The sequence below is a fragment of the Squalius cephalus genome (genome assembly GCF_949319135.1).
Source record: "Squalius cephalus genome assembly, chromosome: 22".
NCBI classification, from domain to species: domain Eukaryota; kingdom Metazoa; phylum Chordata; class Actinopteri; order Cypriniformes; family Leuciscidae; genus Squalius; species Squalius cephalus.
In genome coordinates, this window is record NC_137143.1 from 25,064,801 (window position 1) to 25,090,009 (window position 25,209).

Below are 25,209 nucleotides of genomic sequence, written 5' to 3' on the forward strand. Positions count from 1 at the left end.
TGATACTTTGTTTAAAATCAAAAGTAACCAGGACTGTCTTGTCTGTCAGCGTGTTGTCAGTGTCCTCTCTGCTGCGCGATGTGTTTTTCATTGCGTGAGATCATGGTTTGGCGTGAGCGCGGTGTAGCTTGTCGGACATAGCAACAGTAACTAAAGCGGCTGGGTCTTTGCGTATTTTTTTTTTTTTTTTTTTTTTTTTGCAACTGTTGTTATTTGACATTTAAACGAAGTCAGCCATACGCACCAAACGCGAATATGCGTCTAAATTCGCGCCTGACGCACTATTCGCGTCCGGTGCGAACGCAACATAACGGTTCCTGAACGCTGTAACTAACAGCTGCCCAGCGATCAACACAGCCGCGTGTGATTTGTTTACATAGCCTACGAGCTGCACTCGGTCTATATCTGTATTCTAAGAGTTATTATTACTTGTATGGATCTCGTTAATAACTTGACAGCACTTAAATGTGTATTCTTACAAGTTAAAGAACAAATGTTTGTGCAGTTCCTTTTTTTTCACCTTTTATGAGGCAAAAAAAAAAAAAAAAAAAAAAAAACTGGCTGTAAAAAGTCACTGTGGCGGGTGGATTTTTAAATCCACCTGCCACAGTGGCTGGTGGTCAAAAAAGTTAACTTCAGGCCCTGCTGGGTACACACCAAAAGATAATCGGGCTGATTTTGGGCCGATTTCCCCCCTTCCGACAATCCTAGCTATGTCCCGATTATCTTGATGGTTCAACAGATTATCTTATCAGATTTTCCCTTGGTGTGAGGTGTGTTAAGAGTGTCCGAACCTGCTCGGAAGAACGTCGGAGCCGCCCCGATCGCGAATCGTAAATATTAAACATGTTTAATATTTACGATCAGAAATCCTGATGTGTGGGGGGAACCCCGAGGACAAACGCGCGAACGTTCTGGAGATTATCACGTGAAGCGAAACAATATCCAATCAGAAAGTGAGATGATGGAAGACGGTCATTCTCACACACACACACACGCACACACGCAGGAAGCTGAGTGTTATAGGCTAAGGGTTCAGTGAGGGATTAAATAGGCTAACTTTTTCTAAAGAGAAAATAAATACAATAAAGAATAAATTAAGACAATAAAGAATGAATATATTTCTGTATAAAAGGTTATATATAATGGTGGGTACAATGTTTTTTTTTTTTTTGTTTTTTTTTTTATGTGAATTTTCTGTGAAAATCATTCATCAAACACTATCATCATAATTTCTTCCTGCATATCATCCGACATGCTTATTCTGAAGTCTCGCGAGCTTTTGTGAGATTTCCTGTGTTCACAGTCGAGACTGGTTGAAAATCTGTTTGTGTGTGGTGTGCTGTCTTTGTCACATCATGGCACACCACACACTATAGGAGCAAAATGCTTAAATCTAGGATTTTTTGTCCTCATGTTTGTGGTCTATCACATTTTGAAAATCTTATAAGATGTAAAAAATCTTTTGGTGTGTACCCAGCATTACACATCTCAACATCAAAATTACCTCCTTATCATTCATTTGGTGCTCAGGGCTATAGAGGGAGACAGTGCACTCTGAGGCCTTTTTTATATTGTAGAGAAATTAAACATTTCCTATGGTTAATAAAAATACACTTTAAGTAATATACTAAACAATCTCTGATATAAATGGCTTTTTAAAATATATTACAATAGAAAAAAGTTTTTTTAATTTGTAATAATATCTCACAATATTATATTTTTTTCTGTAATTTTGATCAAATAAATGCAGCCTTGGTGAGCATTTCAGTGCAGTGGTTTGGATTTAGAGCCTTTAAGTATGCAGTATACTGTATAAAATGGAATGAATCCATGAGACCCCAAACAGACATGTTAAATTAGAATTAGATGCTTTGTTTGAACAGAACAAAACAGAAATGTAATTTTTTTTTTTCATTAAAAATTGGGTGTTTTCATCCTCTGAATCTGTTGCGAAACTGTAAAAAGGTCCATAGCTCTGTGTATCTTCATTTAGAGCACACTGACCTGAAGGTCATAATAAAAACATAACATCATCAGCATTTTATTTACATTTCTCAATAAAGAATTTATAATGTTTTTTTAAATAATAAAACTGGTATGATTAAAGGCCCCTAAGGCTGAAAAACACATGTGCTTCTTGCCAACAAATACTGAGGTGAGTCAGAGACCGTTTGCGATACTAAACAGAGATTTCATGAAACAAATCAAAACTGAATACTCAGATTACATCTGTGACGCATATTAATATTTCAATCAACAGCCGTGAATGTGTTTTTTGACATCCAGCATTACATTCTTTCCTGTGTTGATGTAAAATGCAATCAACAGTGTTCCTTTGATTAAAAATATTCCTATCCTCTACTAATGTACCAGCCAGAAAATGTCCACATGTTTGATTAAAGCTTGGGACACATCTTGAGTCTTATCCTTGTTGAAGTTCCACTAGATCAACTATTTTTAACCACAGTTTCAAAACGTTGAGTGCTGGGTGACTGAGAATCAGGTTCTTAAGTATCCATGAGATTACAGGGACACTCACACCTTCCAAAGCTATTTTTTTCTTTGTTCATTTACTTTCCCAGCCAGATATGCGCTTGTGCAATGATGGTATCAGTGGAAATGACACGTTGCGGGGTGTCAGCTTTTTTTGTGAATAGTTTTTATTTCTTTTTAGTACTGTGTTTACCATTAACTTCTATTATAATAAACAAACTGAAAAACTGAACCAAATACAAAAAAATTATTCTTTATTGCATATTATAGATGTATATATTTAGCATCAAACAAACAATATCATTCTTGTTCAAAGTAATAAAAAACTGATTAAAGAAAGATTAGAAAATAAGATTAAAAAAAGATTACGATGGCAACATGCACAGAAGGTGGCGATATGCACTAAGAAGAAGATAAAAGTATGCGTGCTTCTTAGCGTCCGTTTCCATTGTGACTCGTGTGCTGTGTTCGAAATCGCCCCCTACACGCTCATTAACTATTCCCTACATTAACTTACTCCATTAATATAGTCCACTTGAAGGAGTTGATGTAAACGAGTGAGTGAATTCGGACACTGAGTGTGCCAGAAGAGCTGCCGATTTTACATGGTTTGTGCTTGCTGTTTAATAATAATCATTTGAAACACCAAACTGACAGATCCAGTAGTAATGAAAAGATTTATCTTGAACTCTGCCATGGAAACTAGCATAAACCTTAATTAAGCAATTTAATAACAAATTAAAAATGAATTTATATAGACCTAGCTGTATGATCTTAACAAGCGGCAACCTTCCTGTCTCTCTCTTGAAACCAAAACGGAAGTGACTTAAACTGCAATTCATCGACTGGCCTCTAGAGACAGGCTCCAAAAGAGAGTTACCCCCATGTTAATATGCCCAATTTTACAGCAGAAAAAAATGTGTTTACAGCCTGGTCACTACTAGCCGTTTGTCTGCTGTTTGTTAGCCGTCCCGTCACCTCAGCTAATCCCGCCTTTTTGCCCATTTCCGTTTATCCAGGAGTGACGCAGACGCGCTATCAAGATGGCGACGGCTGGCTCCGTCGCTGGCTTTGTGCTTCAAAAATGCTCTTCAGAAACCTATGGGTGACATCACAGACACTACATCCATATTTTGGATATGCTGGACCAGCGTGGTTTGGAAAATGGATGGATGATTTGATTCAGCTGTATGGCGCCATCTCCTGGCGATAATTCATTCACCATTAACTCTCAATTTAATACTCCTGGTTGACTGAATTTACTCCAAAGTAACCAATGTTTGGGTTAAACAACCGAGAGTTCAGGGTATGTGTGACGGTAAGTTAACCTTGCTTTCAGGAACACATCCCTGGTCCTCTCTCCTCCTTCGCTGTCGTCACTCCTCATTTTATCTTATCGGAGCTCCGCCGTGACTTGAGACCGTTGAGGTGCGCAGGTGAAGCTCATTAGCACTCATGCCACCGGCCTCGCTCAGTTCCCACGGCTCTCGTCCTCGCCCTGCTTGCCACACTTTGCTTAAATGTGTGTCATGGATCAACAGTAGGCCTACTCATGAACGGCTGTCGAGGATTCTCATTAGAAACAAGTACAGGCTTGGACCGCAAAACAGTATTCCTTGCGTCATGACTTAACGAGCGGATAACATTGTGTCATAACGGATTTAAGGTGTAGTCATATTAACTGTTGTTCAGCAAATGTTCACAGGTGAATTCCAGTCATTTCAATAGTAATCCACACAATCAGGAATCTTGTGTGAGGTCAAAAAATGTCAGTGTGGGTATAAGTTGCAATTAATATAAGTTGCATAAAATGCAATTAATATAAATAAAATATTCACAAGGAACATTTGAAGTAATTAATGAGGCAGAAAAGTAAAAAGGTGCAGCAGCTTCGTTTTCTGCCAGGCTTCTTTTTTCCTCTTTTCTGGTAGATTGTCCTGGCACTTGATTTTCAGCTCTACAAGAGGTTGTCATTCCTGTTCAAACTTGTTTCAGCATACTATGCCAAGATCTCTGCAAAGTACAAAATTTACTGTTAATAATGTTATTAAAGTTGTGAAAATGAAATCATTTCCTTGTGACATTTCAAACCTGTTTCAAACCCAAAAGCAGATCTCAGGCATAATGCAACCCCAGTCACCATTTACATTCATTGCATTAACACAAGCAGAAGATTTTTTTTTGTAAATCATCATGAATCATGAATCCATTCTTATGTACACTTGTCTCGTTCAATTTAAAGCAACAATTTACGTAAAAATTGATAAGTATCCTGGTGAGCTCCAAAAAAGTCCAAGAAAAGATAAAAAGAAAAGGATCATATAAATCCACAACTCGTGTGTTATGAGTTGTGTTATAAGCTTCTGAAACCGTATAATAGCTTTTTGTAATAAAAAAGTGAAGTTATAAGTCATTATACAGAGATCACAATGCAAATGATTGTCATATTATTTATCTGAGTAACATGAATGAAGTTTGAGAGCTGTAGCATGGGGGAAGATTTTCAGAGAATAACATAGAATATGTTTTTAGAATGCATATGTTTGCACTTTTTTGTGCTTCAAATTTTCTCCAGCCATTCACTCCCATTTGAAATTTGACACGAATTGTCCCGTTTTTTTGTGAAAATGTAGGCTACTTCTAAAGTAGAATTTCCTGGTTTCAAATTAAACTGTTTCCTTCTACTGTTACTGCAGAGCTGCCACACGCTTTTCTCACGCACAGAAAAATCGCGAAGCAAAGAGGACACGGAGACCGACAGACTAGACAGAGCAGGTTACTTATGATATAAAAGAATCAGCACTCAGATTCTGTAAATTTTATTACGAAATTCAAACAATAAACACCGTTTTGGCGTTTGTAAATGTGACGTGACAGATCCCTAGCGGCACGTGAACCGATCATCTCTATAGCTAATAGTAAATAAACACGAATGAACAATTTTAAAAGAAACAGTAGCCAACTTACCGAAATGTATATTCATCATACATAATATCGACCACTCAGTGTTTTTCATCCGCGGAAAGGGTCAATAAAACAGCTGGAGAACAATTGTCACATAACATTTACCTCAGGAAAGCCATTTAATGACCATAGATATAGCCTAGGCTATAGCACGTTAGTTGGCTAGAAAAAAAGAGCTAGAGAGTATTTTGCTAAACATGTGTAGGCTACTATTACATATTTATTATATTTTTACTTATCATTAAATAAAGTTGTTATTATAATAAAAAACGCATTATATTTAATTTGAGTTATTTTTAACCTTAAATAATACCAGCTGATAGGCCTCTCTGTGTGTTTAGCATTATAGGTGAGATTTTTTTCTTGAGAAAAATTAATGCCTATCTTGTGTACCTAATATTTATCCAAATTAGTCAATTAAATCAAATCACAAGAATTGAACTGAATTGAAATCCTGAAATTTGTTTCAATCAATAATAAAAAAAACGTAGCTTACCAGAAATTGTACATTGTAACATGTTGTCACTAAACCTAATACAATTCAGTTTAGTTACTAAAATGTTTTGAAAATCACAATACACTTATTGTGATGCAAGATTTTTTTTTTTCACAGTTAAAAATGTCAGTTAAATATGAAGGAAAAACAGCGCTGGAAAATCATGCAAAAACAATCCCCCCAAAGGTGGCAACCTTCATGGGCTATTTTTCCTTGGGTGAACTATCCCTTTAAAGACATACATCATTCTTATGAAAATACCTGAGATAGCTTGATGAACACAGATATATTATCGCTATCATGTGTTTGTCTTCATGTTTCATCAGTCAAAACGTCTCTATTTGCATGTTATTATATCCATATAAGGCATTTCCTGAAACGTCATAAGTTTAATACTCCTATGAATCTCACTTGTGGACTTTCTGCGTGGGGGATGAATCCGTACTGGGCTTAATGAAACAGATTTTGACATGAGAGTGTTTAGCGCTCCATATCGCTATCATCTCCCCATTTTGGGTAAAAATAGAAAAATAATACCAAAGTTCATAACGTAGTTACTTGAGTAGTTTTTAAGCAAACTACTTATACTCTTACTTGAGTCATATTATTTTTCAGTACTTCTACTTGTACTCAAGTAAATTGTTAAGTAGCAATAATTTTACTTAAGTACAATCTTTTTGTACTCTTTTCACCACTGCCTTACAGGGCCCAATTGTCAACCGTTCAAGGCGTGTGTGAACTCACACTCCCTGTGTTATGTTACTCGTACGTCATTCCAAACCCATAAGAACAGGTTAAACCAGGTTAAACAGTTGAAACCAGTTCTAGAAAAACAAGAAATTTAAAAGCCAAAAACAGACACACCACATGCTTTAAGGAACAGAAAGACACACCAAAATACACAGACTACAAAAAAAGAACAAAAAAAGAAAAGAAACCTTACTGAAATGCTGATTACATCTACACACTATAGTTACTGGGTTTGTTTTCTTGTCATAAGTTAGGCTATCCATGACCACATTATTTGTGGTGCTTTGCTAAGAACATGGCTATGGAAATGTTTTTTTTTACAAAATGTACACATGCAAAATGTTTGCTTTTCCCAGAGAAACCTGGTGTGCACTCAGTAATGGTGAAGTGTATTTACTAACTGTGGAGTTAACTAATGTTTTCATGAGCATTGTAACATTTGAAGCGGATGTCATTATAAATGTCAGTAGACTGGGAAGATTTCAAAATGAGCGGTTCATTCATAAGTCTGTAAGATCTTAACTTCATGCTGTGGAAATACAAACCGGAAGACACAACACAACAAGCGTAGACCAAAAGACCAAAAACCTTAGCAACTGCAAAGCCACTTTTTTTTTTTTTGAAAATGTAAAACAATTGTTTTATGATTCATCACACTAGCAGAATGTTGTAAAAGCAGGTGATTCATTCCAGAAAATCTTTCTTTTCTTATATTAAAAATAAAGGGCAATTTGAAGCCCTTTAGGGACACATTTGTATCCAGTGACACACCAAGAGAGATCATACTCCACAGATCGTTCATAATCTCCTTTATTAGATAAGTCATACAGTAATTACAATAATTTATACCTAAGGTGAGGTTAGTTTCCAAAAAAAAAGAAGAAAAAAAAAGAAAAACAGTAAAAAGTGGTTTTAAAAAATAGTCTGTATACATTGTATAGAAACGTTTGGAAAATTCAATAAAAGGATTTGTCAACTACTACATTTTATAGAACACAAGAAGCCTGGACAGTCAATCTATTATCACATGAATTATTACTGATGCATTATATGACATTTGTAATAGCTTTGATTAATGAGGCAGATAATCATATGAGTAAATCAGGTTGTGTGCAGATGTTTTAGAAGGATTTCCATCTGAGGGCTGAGAAAATGGTGTGGACGACATACAGTAAAGTGGTGAAAAAGGCAAACACCTGAAATTAAAGAGACAAATAATCACTATACACTTCAACGGGAAAAATGTACAGTTACATTTTTAACATGGCTTTCATTGGTGTAATCTAATGCATTTAAGTTGATTTCATGTTAAATACGTGTTTTGTTACTACATGAAGCTAGGTTAACCTGAATGAGGTTACATGTTTATTACTCTAAATATTCAAGATTATTCAGAACATCAGCTTTGTCATTTTTGTTCACAGATTTCACCAATATCTTACAACTAGTTATATTAGTATTTAACAGGTAAAACAGCGTTAGATTTGGAAATTTGATTTTGGGAAGAGGGACTCACCACGGCAGCTATATCCAACTTGTAAATAAGGACACTGTCAGAATTAAGTAGGGTATTGCCAGAAATAAGTAGGGTAAGTAGGGTATTGTCAGAAATAACTAGGCTATTGAAAAGACCAATCGAAATGGTTATATAAGCTAGAAGCACAGAAGCACTGAAATAGAGGAGTGATGCAAATCCATGGCATGCAACATCCTGTGGAGAGAAATGAAAAAATATATATATTTAAATAGGAAAATGTCTTCATTAAGAGAGAGGAAATACGAGAGAGAAAGAGAGAGATTATGAACCTACCGCGCTTGCCCAAGAGCTTTTGCTACGATGAGACCCAGTGGCAAAGACTATCAACCAGAGGAATGTCATGATGAAACAGAAAATTGTCACAGAAATCACATACGCTTGGGGGTTGTTAGGTATGAGCTTTGTAGATGCTACTAGACACAATACCAGACCGCCAAAGACCTAAGAGATAAACACAATGAAAGAATGAGCTTCCAGATAGATGTACTTTTTCTACAAGAAAATATATTGGTAACACTTTACAATAAAGTTCATTAGTTAACAGTTAACTAACATGAACTAACAATGATCAATACATTTGTTACTTTATTAGTTAATCTTTGTTAACGTTAGTTAATAAAAATACAGCTGTACATTTTTTGTTCATGTTAGTTCACAGTGCATTAACTAATGTAAACAAATACAACCTTTGATTTTAATAATGTATTAGTAAATGTTGGAATTGATATTAACTAAGATTAATAAATGTCGTAGAAATAATGAAATAATTATATAATGAAAATTAACCTTATTTTAAAGTGTTACCAATATATTAGATGAAAAATTACAACTCTCTTTCCCCTGTGAACATCTTTGTTTATGAATTGTTTTAAAACTTTTCCTGAAATATGACATGGATATCAAACAGTAAACATCTAAATTGGATATAAGAGAAAATAATGATATTGAAATAAAATAGAATAAAAAAACATTCTGACATTTATTTGGCCTATTGAATTTTTTTTGAAGAATTACAGATTTGCTTCGTTTTTATGCTATGTATTCACTTACAATAATGAATCAAATCATTTTAAATAACTTGGATGTATATTCTTTAGATTAACAAATTGTATTTTTTTTTTGTCATTTACATAATTGTATACATTTTCTGTTAACATTTGTTTTCTTTTTTAAATGACCGTTAATTAAAATAAATCAGGAGGCTAGATTCTCCAGGATGAATTCTCTTAGAGTATATTTTAAAGCAACCATTACATTTTTAAGTTAAACCAACAATAATTTGTATACAGTGTAGGTACTACTAATCAATAGTATTTGAATTTACATCTAATTAAATTAATTTATTAAAATCAACTCACAAGCTCTACTAGGTAGAAGATGTCGGGGATGGTGCAGAATATGTTCGCTCCGCTGGGCAGGAAGCCCGATTGCCCTGTATTGGATGCCATGAGTGTGTTCACCTGAGTGTCCTCTCTGCACAAGTAAAATAGATGTACAGAAATGCTGAAGATATGCTTTATTTAAGAGGCTGAGAAACTGGACAGACCTGTTCACCTTGATGCATTCCATGACCCACCCTGTGCACAACGTTCACCAAGAGCAGCTGCTTTTTTGCCAGACATTTGTGCACATTCATTTTTGACAGTGTTGTTGGTTGTTGTCTTTCAAACGACCATGGCAACTTTCTTTATTGTTTTTTGACAGGCCAAAGGCCTACAACAACATACTGTAGAATAGATATAACAACAACAACAACCACAACAACATCTTACTGTATATTCTAATCCAACCAATTTGTCAATTCATGGTAGTGATCAATCGCCCTATGTCAATGCAAAATATGGGAACTGAGCAAAATTCATTATTTTAAAATGAAAGATTTTTATCTCAACATTTGCCATGTTGACAGTCAAACACCCATGTCGAAGACTATTAGCAAAATGAATGTTTCCTAAGAAGCAGAGGTGTAAAGTCTGGGTCAGAAAGTAACTAAAAGTCCTGCCATATGTTTATTCCACCCATAAACTCAGCCAGCTTCACTAATTAAGTCTATCTCCTGTCTGAAAAACTGTGCTAATTAGCAAATCCAGGTGATTGGAACAAAATACACAAAAAAATACAGTTTTCTTTCTGAACCTGGACTTTACACCTCTGCTAAGAAGTCGTCGATCTGGTTACAATGGTGGTTTAGATTTTGTCAAAGCGTGACTCAGGATTCAGTTTAATAGATTTTTTTGAGTGACAAATTAATTATTTCTTTCTTACAATATCCAAGTGAGGCTTAATTATTTGCCTTTGCAATGTCTTATTTTATTACCGGGTGGTTATGAGGAAAATTCCAGGCTGGAATGTAGCCTATGGTAATGGCACACATCAGAAGTGTCAAGCTTTACCTGTAAGCTTGAAAGTTTTTAGTGGGTGATTTCTATTATTTATGTAGCCTACTTATTGAGGTGTCTGCTGAAATCCACTGCGATGATACTAGCAAATTAAAACATTTTCTGACAAACTGACTGACAAACACGAACACGACTGTATACTATCACGAAAACCTCGTGAATATTTATCCCGCATCAGAGACGGTTGAGTCACCTCAGACCGTCTTTTACCTTACACTCCCATCTAGTGTTTGGTGTGGTGATTACAACGCTTGAAGGAGTTGTCACGTGGGCTCTGTTACTTTACTCAGCGCTGGATACGATGAACCAATCACAGTCCTTTTTTTTAGCTTTAGCTTAGATTTTACGAAATACACACACACACATTAAAAAAAACATCCTGAATGCGAATTTAATAAATAGAAGATTCATCTTTAGGAGCCATTCAGTGTTCTACCCCTAGATAAACGGTCAACATTGCTTCCCCGTGAATTAAATGCGCATTTTGTCCATGTGTTACAGTAAAACGTATTCGGACCTGATTCGACGCGCGTAGCAGCACGTAGTAGGTCGTCTTGACTGATGTTTTGACATGCATTTTGGTTTCGATTGCCGTCGTCTAGTCGCTGTGTGCTAAACATCCACATTCTGAGAGGTAGACATGCTGAAATACTTTAATCTTTGTTCCATTTCTTATTATTTAACTTTACGGGCCATTTACAGACTGATACATACGATTCTTCCGGGTTTGTTTACTTGTTGTTATGATAAGCTGACTCATATTGTTTTATCTTGATTTCTACCTCACAAACTGCCTGTACCTAGTTGTTTTTCTCAGAAAGAAGGGTCATTTCATGAAAAGAGTGGCTTTTGAGTGTCGTAAGACTATGTTCATAATATGAAATACTGACAACTTTTATAAAATATCATTATTAAAAAAAATCATAACACATCAAAAAGTCAAGTACATGAATCATATGATGTGCGTTTATGCTCATACTGTACATAATATTTTGACAATATTTATACTATTTAGGCTATTATTATTTAATAATAATAAATATATTTTGGCAGAATATAAAAAAAAAAACGTAGGCTAGGTTAAGGGTTTACTGTAGTTTACTGTACCTAAAAAAAAATCATCTTTCAATATTGAATGTATGGAATAACCCAGAATTTTTTTAAATCACGTGTAATGGTTTATTAAGAAAAATAAGATTGTGACTCCCTATATCTCTTTTGTCTATAGATACAAGTTGGAAATATCTCAGAAGTTAATATCCTCATATGTGAGTCCTTCAGTGATTTTTTTTTTTCCTGCACGTTGGCTCAAATCTGGATCCTCCACCTGTGCAACGTATCCGTCACCTTGGCACTGAAGTGAACTGTCACAGAAGTGAATTGTGATCTATTTAAACAGACACAGATGCCTCGATGGGGGACTTGCACCAGCAAGCACTTTCGTTGGTCAAGCCCAGTAGCTCAATGGCTGGTTTTGTGTGTTTTAACCTTTGGAGTGATATTGCCTATATGCTGCCATCGTCTACTTTACTCGCATTATTTTTTAAAGAGTGTTTATCTTGATTCACTAAGCGATGCATCACTACAAAAAAGCTACGACAGAGGTCAGGAAGCCCTGCATTTCTGGGAGAGTGCTGCCTCTTCGAAAAGCCTGAAGGACCCTTTGGAAACGGATGCTAAGAAACCAGATCTCCTGATCACCATAGTGACATCCAGAAGAGCAGAGGGGAGGGACTATCACTACCTGTTACAGGTGGCACAACAGCTCAAATCGCTCCTCAAGGCATGTGGAGATAAACCGTGTGCCGAGGTCATGCTCTGTGATGTCGAAAGTGGTCCCTCTTTGAACGAGGATGCTTTGCTTCTGGAGAAAGAGTTCCTGGTTGTTAGACGTTCACCAGATGAGAAATGGAACAGCAAAGAGGTGGACAACATCTTCGAGAAGGAGAAAAGAGATTACGTTTTCTGCCTGCGGAAAGGATGGGACCTGATGAGGCCAAAAAACGTCGTCGTCCTGGAGGATGATGCGCTTCCGATGACCGATTTCTTTCCGTTGATTAAAAACTTACTCTCGCGGAGATTTGCCCTCAATACTTTATACATAAAGCTCTACCACCCGGAACGTCTTCAGGGATACTGGAACCCGGAGCCGTATCGCATTCTAGAATGGCTGGGTCTCGGCCTGTTTGGTTCTACAATCCTCCTCCTCTTGTCATCTCACTGTACACCTCTTTCTTTTACCTTCTCACCTCTTCATCTTCTCTTCCTAACTCTCTACATAATGGCCGTGTCTGAGATGGCAGGGAGGCACTATCTGCTGGAGGTCAGACGGCTCTCACCCCAGCTGTATGCTGTGTCTCCTGCCACTGAATGCTGCACCCCTGCTATGCTCTATCCAGGTAATGCCTCCATCCGAGCCGCCCAATACCTGGACCAGGCCGTCTGTGCTAGGGGTAATGCAAAAGACATGGTGCTGTACAAGATAGCCAGGTCGACGCCAGGTGAGAAGGCACACAGCGTTGAACCCAATATCATCAAGCACATCGGAGCTTACTCCTCCATCAGGAAGAACCCTCTTCTACCCAGATTAATTTGACATCATAATGTTTTCTTTTTACAGAGGTTGAAAATGAAACCCATTTTAGGCAGTTTATTAATAAATGTTTAAATTTTGTGGCTGAAATATGAATGTCTTTTTAGAGCCATCCGTTTGTCAAACTTTTGAAACCGTTTCCTGATCACGATGCTTGTCTTTTAAACTATTTTTAATCAACATTTTTGTCAGTTTACATCGCATAATGACACAATGGATTTTAGCATCAAAAGGGAATTCATAGTGTTATGAAAATTATTTTATATATGTAACTAAATTATTGCCAAATTTGCACATTCAAAACACTGAAATGTAGTTTAAAAAAAAATCAATTCAAATCATTTATATTTCTCTTTATATTCAACATGAACTCTAAAGGATTATCCTAAGAAATTATTTATATAGTTTTGTATTGATCTTTCACTTTTGGTAAAATATAATAAATATTATATAACGGTTTACAGTCGTTGGTTTCTTTTTTTGTGGTACAGAGGCTCTTTCACTGTTTTTTTAAAGGTAATAGTTCTAGGCAACCTACTGAAAAACGTTCAGTTAACACTACATTATATGATGCTATGATGTTCCTCCTCTGTTGTTGAGGTCTCAGAGTAAATGTCTGTGTTTCATAAGACAGTCGTTGGGGTGTTTTCTTCCAGATGTTCCTACAAAACTCCTGAGTGAGCCTGTGGCTCTTCTCCGCTATTTCCGCTGGATTCAGTCACATGACCGGTCAAAATACACCGCATTGCAAACTCTGTTTAAAGAAACAGTATACACTCTCAGTATACATATGCTCTTGATATTCCATAAAATTTATATTATTCGCCCAAGAACTGTTTATTTGGAGATTAAAACCAAGTACCACACGTTCCCACCGGGTACGTGTGTAATATGCGGGATTTAACCAATCGAATCCTACTATGGCGAGGCCTTATCTTATGAATATTAATTAGTTATAGCGTTCATCCTATCGACGCAAGGCTTCTTACAATGGAAGGCGGGACTTCTTCGTGTTAATTAGACCATGCTCAGGTTGATTGGTGAGATGGCTTGTCTACTAAATATTAATTTGGCCATGCTCTGTCATTTTCAACATACGAAGGCGTGGGTCATGAATTTTTAATAGAGAGGCCTTCGCCATACTATGATTAGGAAATTTGCTTCGTTTAGCAAGATACACTTTTTCGAGACGGGATTTCCTGCGAACTGGATGTATCTGCTGCGTAAGGACAGGGAAAAGTTGAGGGATAGAGAAAATGTCTGACACCGAAAACCCAAAGAGCCATTCTTTATCAAAGAATGAAGGTTTAACCAATGGAGGAAATAATGTTTCCAGTAACGTTTCAGAAGAGATGACAGAGGTATGTTGCGTGCGTGGATATATGGTGCTCTTGGAAACCTGTACTCATCAATGTGCAGCGAAATGTACAAATCTAAACGGATGGTTTAAAAAAAAAAAAAAAAGTTAATAGATGACACTCTGATTATTTGGTTTATTTGTATAGAAAGTTTTTCGAACTTATCACAACATTAAATCTGGATCGTTTATGGAATAGAAACATCTGGTATCCTGTTTGTCAAGAAAGCACTGGAAAATTGTGCCTGAAGAAAGTGTCAACTGAAGCACTGGAAATATTTGGCAAACATATTAGAAGTTCTTATGGATTGTTATGAGTGTCTGTTGCCATACAAATTCAATTATGCATGGAGGAACTGTTTAGATAAATAAACATGCACATATCAGTCACATTTCAAATGTTTTTTTGAGTGAAGGGTGTAGTGTGGGAGGGAGGTTATAGCATCAAATAGTTTTGGTTAGGTGATATGTCCTACTCTGTACTTCATTTAACCAGCTTTTCACAGCTTTTGCAAAGTATTTGATCTGTTTATTGTTATTTATACAGATTTTATGACATTATGTTACTTGAGAGACTACATTAAATATGTGTCACACCATGTGCCTCTCATTAAAATTTGCCAGTCAAACTGATTTTTCTCTCTTCTTGGTCTCTGATGTTTGCTGGTGGTGCTTTAGAAATTCGACCTTGCCACTGTCTATGTGTCAGATGCCCAGTATAACAGGAACATCTATTTTGACACTTCGCCACAGGCTGTGAGGTAAGAGATGACTTTCCATTAATCATTTATATAAGTTTGACTATTACTAGGTTGTGTATTTTAAAATCTGTAAAATATTCCACAGGTTGTACCTGCTGTACAATCACTGGTTCATGCAGACACTGGTATATGTGTTCATCGTCATAAATCTTGCTCTGGCTCTCTTTGAGGATCCTGCTGTTGTTCCAATTCCTATATGGGTATGTATGGAAATATAACTTGCATTTACAAATTGTTCAGCAAAGCAGTGGATTAATCATTGACCACAATTGTAATTCGTTTCAGACCTTGTGTAGAATTGTGAATGGGTGGTTGAATATTTCTTGAATGCTCTCTGTATCTCTAGCTGATTACCTTAAAAGTCCATAGATATCCCCGTCAGTTCATACTGCTAACACTTTCTCTGACAAGCAGATGCCATGAGACCTCTTTTTAACCACAAAACATGCATATAATGCATCAAACTCTATACTCTGAAATGAAGAATTGGGGTGTGTTTTCATATTTAAAGTTACCTATATGATTGTGTGACCAAGGAAACATCCCAAACAGTGATGCTATATATGTAATAGTTTTTAACATAGCAACATAAACTACACACTTAGAAGAAAAGGTTCTATAGGTATATAGAACCTTAAAGGGTTCATTTAAGAAATGTTTCCTTATAGATCCTTTTCGGTATAAAATGTTCTTTAAAAGTGAGTCAAGAACTCTAGGGTTCTATATAAAACCACATTGAACCTTTTTTTTTCTTCTTGCTTACTGCTTTTATGACATCCTGGAATCCATGCCAACCCTCCATATGACACAATGGGATATTTCCTGGAGACTTGTGTTTATTTAAACAGCTTATAAATAATTCTAAATGATGTTTTTTGAAAATCTAAAAATACAGAAAGTTTTCTGAGATGGTTCGGGTTAGGGTTAGGGCATAGAATATGCAGTTTGTACAGTATAAAAATCATTAAGTAAAAGGAATGTCCCCATAAAACATTTTGTATATGTGTATGTGTGTGTTCTATAGGCGACTTCTACAATTGAAATCATATGCCTCTCTGCATTTACTGTGCGGATGGTACACTATGCCAAAGTCATTCCAAAGGATAAATTCTGGAAGGATCCCAAAAATATCTGCATCATAATCGTTGTAACGGTAGGCCTCTAATACATAGTTTTGGATTGTATCTTATTTACAGGTACATAAGCACTTTTATCTTGTGTTCATTTTATAATACATTATTTATATAATATATATACCCTTCAAGTATTCTGTCTGTACAAACATGTGAAAATGCTGAGAATGTGCTCGTAACAATGTTGTGAAATGAACTTTAGCCCGTGTTTTATCATTCTCAGCAGTTCTGCAGGATCTCCAGGAAATGTGGCGTTCAATGACTATGAGTAGACATTTAGTGAAGTCAGGGAGAAGTGTGTGTGTTGCATAACTGGACATTTTGTGACATTTTAAGTTTCACTGTATTCTTGTTTCATTATCTTTCTTTACCCTTCCCACTTCACAGCTCTCTTTCATAGATTTGACTATATATGGGGCACTGAAAACATCAGGCTATTTTTCCATCCGATGGTCAAGGGTCTTGAGACCACTTCTGTTAGTCAATGTTACAGAGGGACGACAAGTAAGAAAACCACAATCAAAGCACAATAAACACATATATTTTTTATATTTTTCATAGTTTATATTTTTTTGTATTTAATTAAGATGAAATGTTGTCAGTAATTTAAATTAAAAATGTTGTCAGTTACTCTACTCCTAAAGTTGTCGAAAGCATACACTACCATTTAAAAGTTTGGGGTCAGTAAGATAAAAATAATAATAATTTATTTTCAGCAAGGTTGGAATTAAATGGATCAAAAATGACAGTGAAGACATTTATAATGTTACAAAAAAAATTCTATTTTAAAAAAAAAGCTGTTCTTTTGAACATTCTGCTCATCAAAGAATGCTGAAAACAATGGTTTCCACTAAAATATTATGCAGCACACCTGTTTTCAAAAATGTTATAATAATAAGAAGTGTTTCTTTAGCACTAAATCAGCATATTAGAATGATTTCTGAAGGATCATGTGACACTGAAGACTGGAGTAACGATGCTGAAAACGTAGTTTTGCTATCACATGAATAAATTACATTTTAAAATATATTAAAATAGAAAACTGTTATTTTAAATTGTAATAATATTTCACAATACTGTTTTTACTGTATTTTTGATCAAATAAATGCAGCCTTGGTGAACATGAGAGACTTAAAATCATTTAAAAATCTTACCGACCCCAAAGTTTGAATGGTAGTGTATGTTTATTGGGCACAAATGTCTCTCCTCCAGACCCATTTCTTTTTTTTTCATCCTTCTGTTTGTCTGTAGCTGCGGAGGGCGTTCAGGAGTATTCGGAATGCATTGCCTCAGATCTCCTATGTTTTTCTCTTATTCATGTTCAGCGTGTTGGTCTTCTCTCTTATGGCTCTTAAATTATTTGGGAAAAGGTAAACCTAAATAAAGTATCATCCATTTATACCTCTGTTTTCCCATTCATCTCAATTGTGTCCATTGAAAAATAGTTTACATAACCTTTTAAACTGCTTGTCATATCTTTTTTTATTTTTTCCCAGGGGCCTTCTCACCATTGATGGTTCACCATATTTCACAAACTATTTGGATATTGTTTTCGATCTGTACGTTTTGGTGACCACTGCTAATAGCCCTGATGTCATGTAAGTCTTGAGCTATTGCATTTTCTTTCTCTCCTTGAGCTTATTTCTCTTCTGTGAATCTTTGTTGTGTGCAATTGTATATTCAGCAGTATAAAAAATATCAGTCACCCATAAAATGCTTTAGCATGCATTGTACACAACACAAATGCTTCTGGAATATTTGATGTTTTTATGTTTTCTTTGTAGGATGCCGGCATACAACTACAGTGTTTTCTTCACTATTTTCTTCATTCTGTATATTGTTATCAACATCTATACCTTCATGTCCTTCTTTCTGGCTGTCGTTTACAATAACTACAAAAAGTACCTAAAGGTATTCACATTTTTTTCCGTCAACATGCAAATTTTTATTTCTCACATTTTAAAGAAGTTATGTATCTTAGAATAAAACAATCTTGAATTAAACAAATTAATCTTGATATTAAAATCAATATTATTGATCAGTTAATTTTTTAATTAATAAATACCACAGATTATGCTTTTTTCTTTATTGTGTAATGTTGCTGTTTGAGCATGAAGAAAATCTGCAAAGTTACAAAGTACAAAGTCCTCTTGAAAGGGAGTTATTCTTTATATCAGTAAGCACTGGCTAGATTGTAGTCTTGAGTTTTCTTCCGCAGGACTTTATAAAAGGGCATAATAGATCCTCTTGAATATTATTGTTCAGTCCAATAAAAATACTTCTAGCTATCTATCTAGCTGTAGTGGAACACTGACTTGATTTCTTTGATGTTTCCTAGGAGGAAGTGCGGCAGCTGGTGAAGGCCAGAAGATATAAGATGTGCCGGGCGTTTTCTTTGCTTCAGGAGACCCGGGGTGAAGGTGGGGAGCCTGTGGTGACCCAGGCCAAATGGAACCTTCTGGTTAAACTCGCCAAGCCGAAAATCAGTATTGCTCACCGGGAACTGCTCTGGAGCGTCTTAGATGATCAGAATAAAGGGCACATAGGTCAGATAGGTTTTTCTTTCCCATTTCAAATTTGACTTCAGTTTTATTGACTTTTTCTCTTTTTTCCCACTTGATCTTTTTTTTCTGAGCAGGAAAGTTTGCATTTGTCCAGCTGGCTGATCTTCTAAGTATCCAGGTGATCACAGTGAAGTCAAAGGCGCACCCCATTCAAATCTGTTTCCCCTCTCTGTATGATTCCTCAGCCAGCAGATTCATTCGCCACATGGTTCATCACAGGTATGTGGACAGAAAGGGCCAGATTTACTAACAGCTTGCATCACCACAAACCCTCTTTTGGCATTAAAAAACTACTGTCAGGATATTTAATAAAGACGTGCAGTAAAAAATTAGCGATTAAAAGGCATGGACAGTTATTTTTGCGTGGACTATGAACTTATTGCATATGCATTTGTAGGAGATTCCCTTTCAGAAGATTTGCAGTAGTCAATTTAATGGTATTTGCAGTAGCACTGCAGTACACGAGATCCAGAGGGCGGAGTTGGATCCAGATATAAGGGGTGGAGATGGGTAGGTTTAGGGGTGGGTTTAGGGATCAGGGGGTGGAGATGGGTAGGTTTAGGTATATGTAAGGTGGGAGGAGTTGGATCTGGATCCAACTCCTCCCCCTGGATTTCGTGTTCTGCAGTGAGGACCATCTCTAGTATTTGTGCCTTTATTTAACTGGACTGGAGTGTGAAGCATCAATGGAAAGGAAAACCAAAACCAAAAAATAGGGGTGTAACGATACCCTCATGTCACGATTCGATATATATCACGATACTGAACTCACTATATAATATTATTTCAATGCTCCTAGACATATGGACATATAACAAAAAATGCACTGTTGATTAAAGTGTAAAATGTGGTATTAATACAATAAAAATATTCATTATTCTGAAGCTTAAAATATAGAATTATTTTAGACCAATATGCTTGCACTCTGTCACTGACTAGATGTATTTAAAATAATGTAGGCCATTTGCTTATATATCTAAGTGGTGTTTTTAATATACGTTAAGACAAACCATGTGCAAATTCATATGTCAACACCATTGCTGAGTATTTTCTCCTTAAATCTGCAGTGATCAAAACACAGTCTCAAAAACGCAGTTTGAAATTGAAGAGTTCAGATGCAAAAGCCTCTAAGTGCCATCTGAAATTTTCTTCTAGAATGATCATTCTAATAAAGCTTGTATATTTAAGTTAAGTAATTTCACTTAAATGACAATTAATAGGTCATTTGCATTGCCATTTAAGTGAAATTATTTAACTTAAATATACAAGCTTGATAAAAATGATCATTCTAGAAGAAAATTTCAGATGGCACTTAGAGGCTTTTGCATCTGAACTCTTCATTTGCTGATGTTTCGTACCAGCTACTTTGTAACCAATCATGTTAAGGTGTGATCGTCAACGAGTGGATCTTTGAGCTGGTGTGAGTGAGTGGACGCGGGACTAATTTGCATATTCATAGATCCGCGTATACTAAATAAGGCAAAGGTGTAGAGTTACATTCAAGCTATTTTAAGGCATGAAGAATTTTTTTCAAGGAAAAAACGTGTAAATATGTCATTTTGGTGATCAAAGATGAGATCAAATTATTGACTACAGGGGGACTTTAAGTATTTCTCTCTGTTTCTCTCAGCACTATATTATTTTGTATATTTAGTATACTATATTTAGTATTTCCTGAACTGGATGTGTCTCTGAATGCCCTTTCATATTAATCCAATATTTCATTGTTAATTTTACTTATACTTATGGACATTTCTCCTACCTCCACCTGTCACGCCGATATTGGAGAGGATCAGCATATTCTTAATGCTTGTGCCTGAACTGTTTCGACTTTCTTAATCAAGGATTTTGATGCACATCCCCAAATTATACATCCACAATTGATTACTGACCTGATTAATGCACTATATATTCATTCTAAATATTTTTGACTAGCTTCCCATTCCATTCCTTCTTGACATCTGAATATATTAGTACTTTTTTTGTACTTATCTAACAAAATCTGTATATGTGTCTTGAAAGTGAGCCTGGAATCCATATCCCTAGATATCTTATAACTTTAACTTGTTCAAGTGTCTGACCGTTTAGTTTCTCTTTTATTTCAGGGAAATTATTTGGCCTGATTATCTTGTAGTGTGTGGGTGCCTTAACTGTGCTGATCCGTGCTGGTAGAACGCGTGTAGTGACGTTGCCATTCAGGATTGTTCACTTATCTGTTGCCTGACTGCCAGTTTCTCTGAAGCTGGCCAATTGCGCCATTTGAGCGAAGTTAACAATAAAATGAAAACATCTCATATCGTCTGTAAACTTTACCAAAGCAACAACTGACGCATATTACATTCTAAAGAGCTCCGTTATTATCAGCCCCACAGTGTAAAATGAAACCATATCCGTACCGAAATTTTATCCACTCCTGTTCATTTATTTGGAATGCCAGAGACTTTTTCCGAACGTATCATTTGCCAAGCCATGATATTTTTCATTTGCACTTATCTTGGTAGATTGCATTGGTCATTATGGAAATGATCTGACTGCATCCGTGTTATTTAATCTGCACACTGCGAGTAGATCACCCGCAGAACCATCGCACTTTTATTTCATCACACTTGCCCTGTTTAGTTAATCTGGCCCAAAATGTTGATCTTGCATTGACACTAATACATTCACATATTTCTTTGGATAACAACACCATTTGAATCCCATATATTTGTATTGTGTGTTTCAGAATGTTTGTGTATGTCTATGACCTGATTATTCTGGTGAATGCTGTGTTCATTGGTCTGGATGAGGAGAACCCTGTGGTATCAAATGCTGAGTGGGGTTTTCTGGCTCTTTATATGTTGGAGATCATTCTCAAACTGTACTCAACCGAGCCACGGGCGTTCTTCGCCCGACATCATTTCTGGAACTGGTGAGGAACACTTTGTGTTTTGTATGGCTCAGTGAATTTGATCACATAACATCACCTGTGTGAGCTCACATGAAACTAGATTCAGTCAACTCTATCTCTTACAGGTTTGACACTATCATTGTTGTGTGTGCACTCTTTGGCACCATCATTAACTCAGCACTCAAACACTGTAAGTGCACATGTGGATATAACAAAATTAAGCACTAGGAGGGTTATTATGTATATACTTGTGTATCACTGTATTTGAAGATTGGAAGATTGGAAGACTGTTTTAGAAGATTGACACATTTCTGCATTCTCTAAGTGTTTTATCAGAGCTGTTAATTTTGATATAAACATACCATATTAAGTTATCTTGTTGACTTATCTTTATGTTTGCAGCTGGAGGTTACACGAGTCGTCAGATCTTGGACATCGTTTTTATCTTGCGAATCCTCCGACTCATACGTTTGGTGGATTCCATAAAGAGGTGAGATAGTTACAACCAAATGCAAAAAACAAGTGATTTCTGTGCTTGAAAATACCTTTTATTCATTTGCCATGTGACATTAAACTAAAAACTTTCCTTCGCAGATTTCGAGCCATCATCAACACACTTATTAAAATTGGACCAACTATTCTTACCTTTGGCCAACTCATAGTGGTGAGTATTTACAGATTGTTATGGATTAGTTCACCCAAAACTCTTAATTGTCAAAATGTACAATTTCAAACCTGTACGACGTTCTTCTTTGTGGTTTTGTCTATACAATAAAAGTCAGTGGGGTTATCTGTTGTTTTGGACCCCATTTATTTCATTGTAGGAACAAAAACATTCTTCAATGTATCTTTGTGTACTTGTGAGTAATAGGCAATAGGCATACACTGAGAAATATCAAAACTATGTTTCAATAATATTTCTAATATGTATATACTGTATATACTTACAATACCAAATAAAAAATTGGGGGTCAGTAAGCTTTTTTTTTTTTTAATAAAGTAATAAGAATTATTCAGCAAGGATGCATTAAAATGAATCAAACGTGACAAAGATAATATTACAAATGTTATAATGTTACAAAATGTTTTTTTTGTTTTTTTTTTACTTTCTATTCATCAATGAATCCTGGAAATCATGATTTCTGAAGGATCATGTGACACTTAAGACTGGAGTAATGGCGGCTGAAAATTCAGCTTTGCCATCACAGGAATAAATTACATTTTAAAGTTTATTAAAACAGAAAACTTTTTTCTAAACTTTTTTTGTCATTCCAATAACATAAGTTAAAATTGTAATATATAGTAATATATTTCGTAATATTTCTGTTTTACTTAGTTTTGATCAAATTAATGCAGTCTTGATGAGCCTATAGAGTTATTTCAAAAACATTAAAACAACTCTTACTGACCCCAAACTTTCGATAATGTGTATATCTACCGCATGCATTAGATGGGCTATTGCTTTTAAATAAAAATACAAATTTATTCAAATGTTCCTGAGGAAGGAGTGGTTGCTGTCACTGTCTCATTGGTGATTCCTGTATACTGCACCATACCTGGCCTCAAGGACACCTTGTACAAAAAAGTGGGGGGTGGATGCAGTGCTTGATTTTTGGCTACATTTAGATACAGGGACAGGGACATAATCATCAGAAGGGAGGCAGAGACCCTTCATGCCAAATGTTAAACTGTTATTTGTGATGAGAAACATTATCATAATCAATATAACTGTGTATTTATTATAAATCCACTGCTGTCCCCCTACAGGTGGTCTATTACATATTTGCTATGGTTGGCATGGAATTATTTAAAGGAAAAGTTCATTTTTTTGAACCTAACTCTACAAGTCCTGATCAAGAGTACTGTGGAAACCCTCTCCTTAAAGGAACCGCTTTTGCTAAACTCAACTATTGCAAGAACAACTTCAATAATGTGATCTCTTCCTTCATCGTCTTGCTGGAACTCACTGTGGTTAATCAGTGGCATGATATCCTTTACAACTACAGATTAAAATGTATTTTTGCTCCAAGTATTATACTTAATCAAGTGTGTGAAACTGTAGATCAAGGTCTTTGAAATTTTTGAAAGTTTCATGCATTGCTTTTCCCTTAACTCAGCTGCACTGTTGGCCAGCGGTTTCACAGCAGTCACACACGTTTCAGCCAGAATATTCTTCGTCCTTTTTCACATTGTGGTCGTCATTATTATAATCAAGTAAGAATGGAGTCTACTTGAATATTATTGTTGTGTTTTACTTTGAAGGAAAAATATGCATAATGTGAGATTTTTATTTCCCTCCCAGTATTTTTGTAGCATTTATTTTGGAGGCCTTCTTGGTGGAATACACTATTGACAAAAGTGACCTGCAGACTTCTCTGGAGAAAAAGATAGAGGAGCTGGAGCTTAATGTTCAACAGTATGTGCCATTTAGACCTCATATCTTGTTATTTGATGTATAAAAAATGTTTCATGCGTACGTGTCAGCGTAGGATCCTGTTGCTGTTGATTTGGGGTTTTAATGGAGGTTTGTGTGGTTTTGTGTTTGTTAGGGATGGTATGGACACAGGTCTTGTAGATGCAATGGAAAGCAATGAAAATGACCTGGGTTCTTCTGAAGCTGGCAAACAGAAGCCCTCCCTCATGTTCAAGATTGCTTCAAGAAGTATTTTATTTGATTATTTTATTGTTATTAATTGTTTGTTTTATTATTTGGTGTATTATTAATTATTATGATTATTTACATTTTAATCAAGTCTTGTCAAATGCATTTTTAGTCTTGTTAGAGTAAGTAAATGTTTAAGATTGCTTCAAGAAATGTTGTTTTTTGTTATTTTTCAAATGCATTCTTAGTCTTGTAAAAGGTGTATTTTGTATTTTATATATGCATATATATATATATAATTTGTTTTATTTTTCCAGGATCCAGAACTGTGGATGGACTTTTGCAGCGGATGTTTGAAAGAGATCTTCGTCCTGAAGACTTCAATGAGGATGAAGAGCCAGAAAACATAAACTTCTCAAACCCTGTCTTTGACTCAGTATAACTGACAAGAAACTAAAAACTCCTCAAAACTTGTAAATATATAAATACATATTTGTATCAAAGATTCTTTATATGTATGCAATATTTGATAAGATTTATTATATATACTTTGCTATGTGGACCACTAATAGTGATTTTTCAATCATCAAAGAGTCATTTTTGTAATCAAATGTGTGTGTGTATACTATTATATAAACATATAGGCTTAAAATGTGTGTGTTTTTTA

The 25,209-nt window shown here is 35.6% G+C and overlaps 3 protein-coding genes across 4 annotated transcripts; 2 read left to right on the top strand and 1 right to left on the bottom strand.

Moving 5' to 3' along the window:
• Positions 1–7,500: 7,500 nt before the first annotated feature.
• LOC307150678 (myelin and lymphocyte protein-like) lies at positions 7,501–9,949 on the bottom strand. 2 transcript variants are annotated; one of them, XM_079858105.1, is made up of 5 exons: positions 9,798–9,949; positions 9,602–9,716; positions 8,517–8,684; positions 8,223–8,417; positions 7,501–7,902 (listed from the first exon to the last, which is right to left on the bottom strand). In XM_079858105.1, exons 1-5 carry the CDS (start codon positions 9,863–9,865, stop codon positions 7,828–7,830), a joined length of 621 nt encoding a protein of 206 aa, XP_079714231.1. In that variant the 5' UTR covers positions 9,866–9,949; the 3' UTR covers positions 7,501–7,827. The 2 variants fall into 2 exon arrangements, with proteins under 2 accessions (XP_079714231.1, XP_079714232.1); XM_079858106.1 differs by having other exon boundaries at positions 9,790–9,873.
• Positions 9,950–11,172: 1,223 nt separating this feature from the next.
• Positions 11,173–25,100, top strand: tpcn3 (two pore segment channel 3). The gene is made up of 20 exons (XM_079856722.1): positions 11,173–11,276; positions 11,871–14,596; positions 15,271–15,353; positions 15,439–15,553; positions 16,378–16,506; positions 16,874–16,990; positions 17,738–17,856; positions 17,983–18,084; positions 18,271–18,397; positions 18,825–19,032; positions 19,125–19,269; positions 21,776–21,961; positions 22,066–22,130; positions 22,343–22,430; positions 22,535–22,604; positions 23,708–23,927; positions 24,064–24,154; positions 24,243–24,356; positions 24,490–24,602; positions 24,860–25,100. Exons 2-20 carry the CDS (start codon positions 14,492–14,494, stop codon positions 24,982–24,984), a joined length of 2,322 nt encoding a protein of 773 aa, XP_079712848.1. The 5' UTR covers positions 11,173–11,276; positions 11,871–14,491; the 3' UTR covers positions 24,985–25,100.
• On the top strand, positions 12,056–13,238 carry pgap4 (post-GPI attachment to proteins GalNAc transferase 4; the record flags this gene model as incomplete). The annotated part of the gene is made up of 2 exons (XM_079857938.1): positions 12,056–12,084; positions 12,236–13,238. The coding sequence occupies 2 exons, from the start codon at positions 12,056–12,058 to the stop codon at positions 13,236–13,238; spliced, it is 1,032 nt and encodes a 343-aa protein (XP_079714064.1).
• Positions 25,101–25,209: the final 109 nt, after the last annotated feature.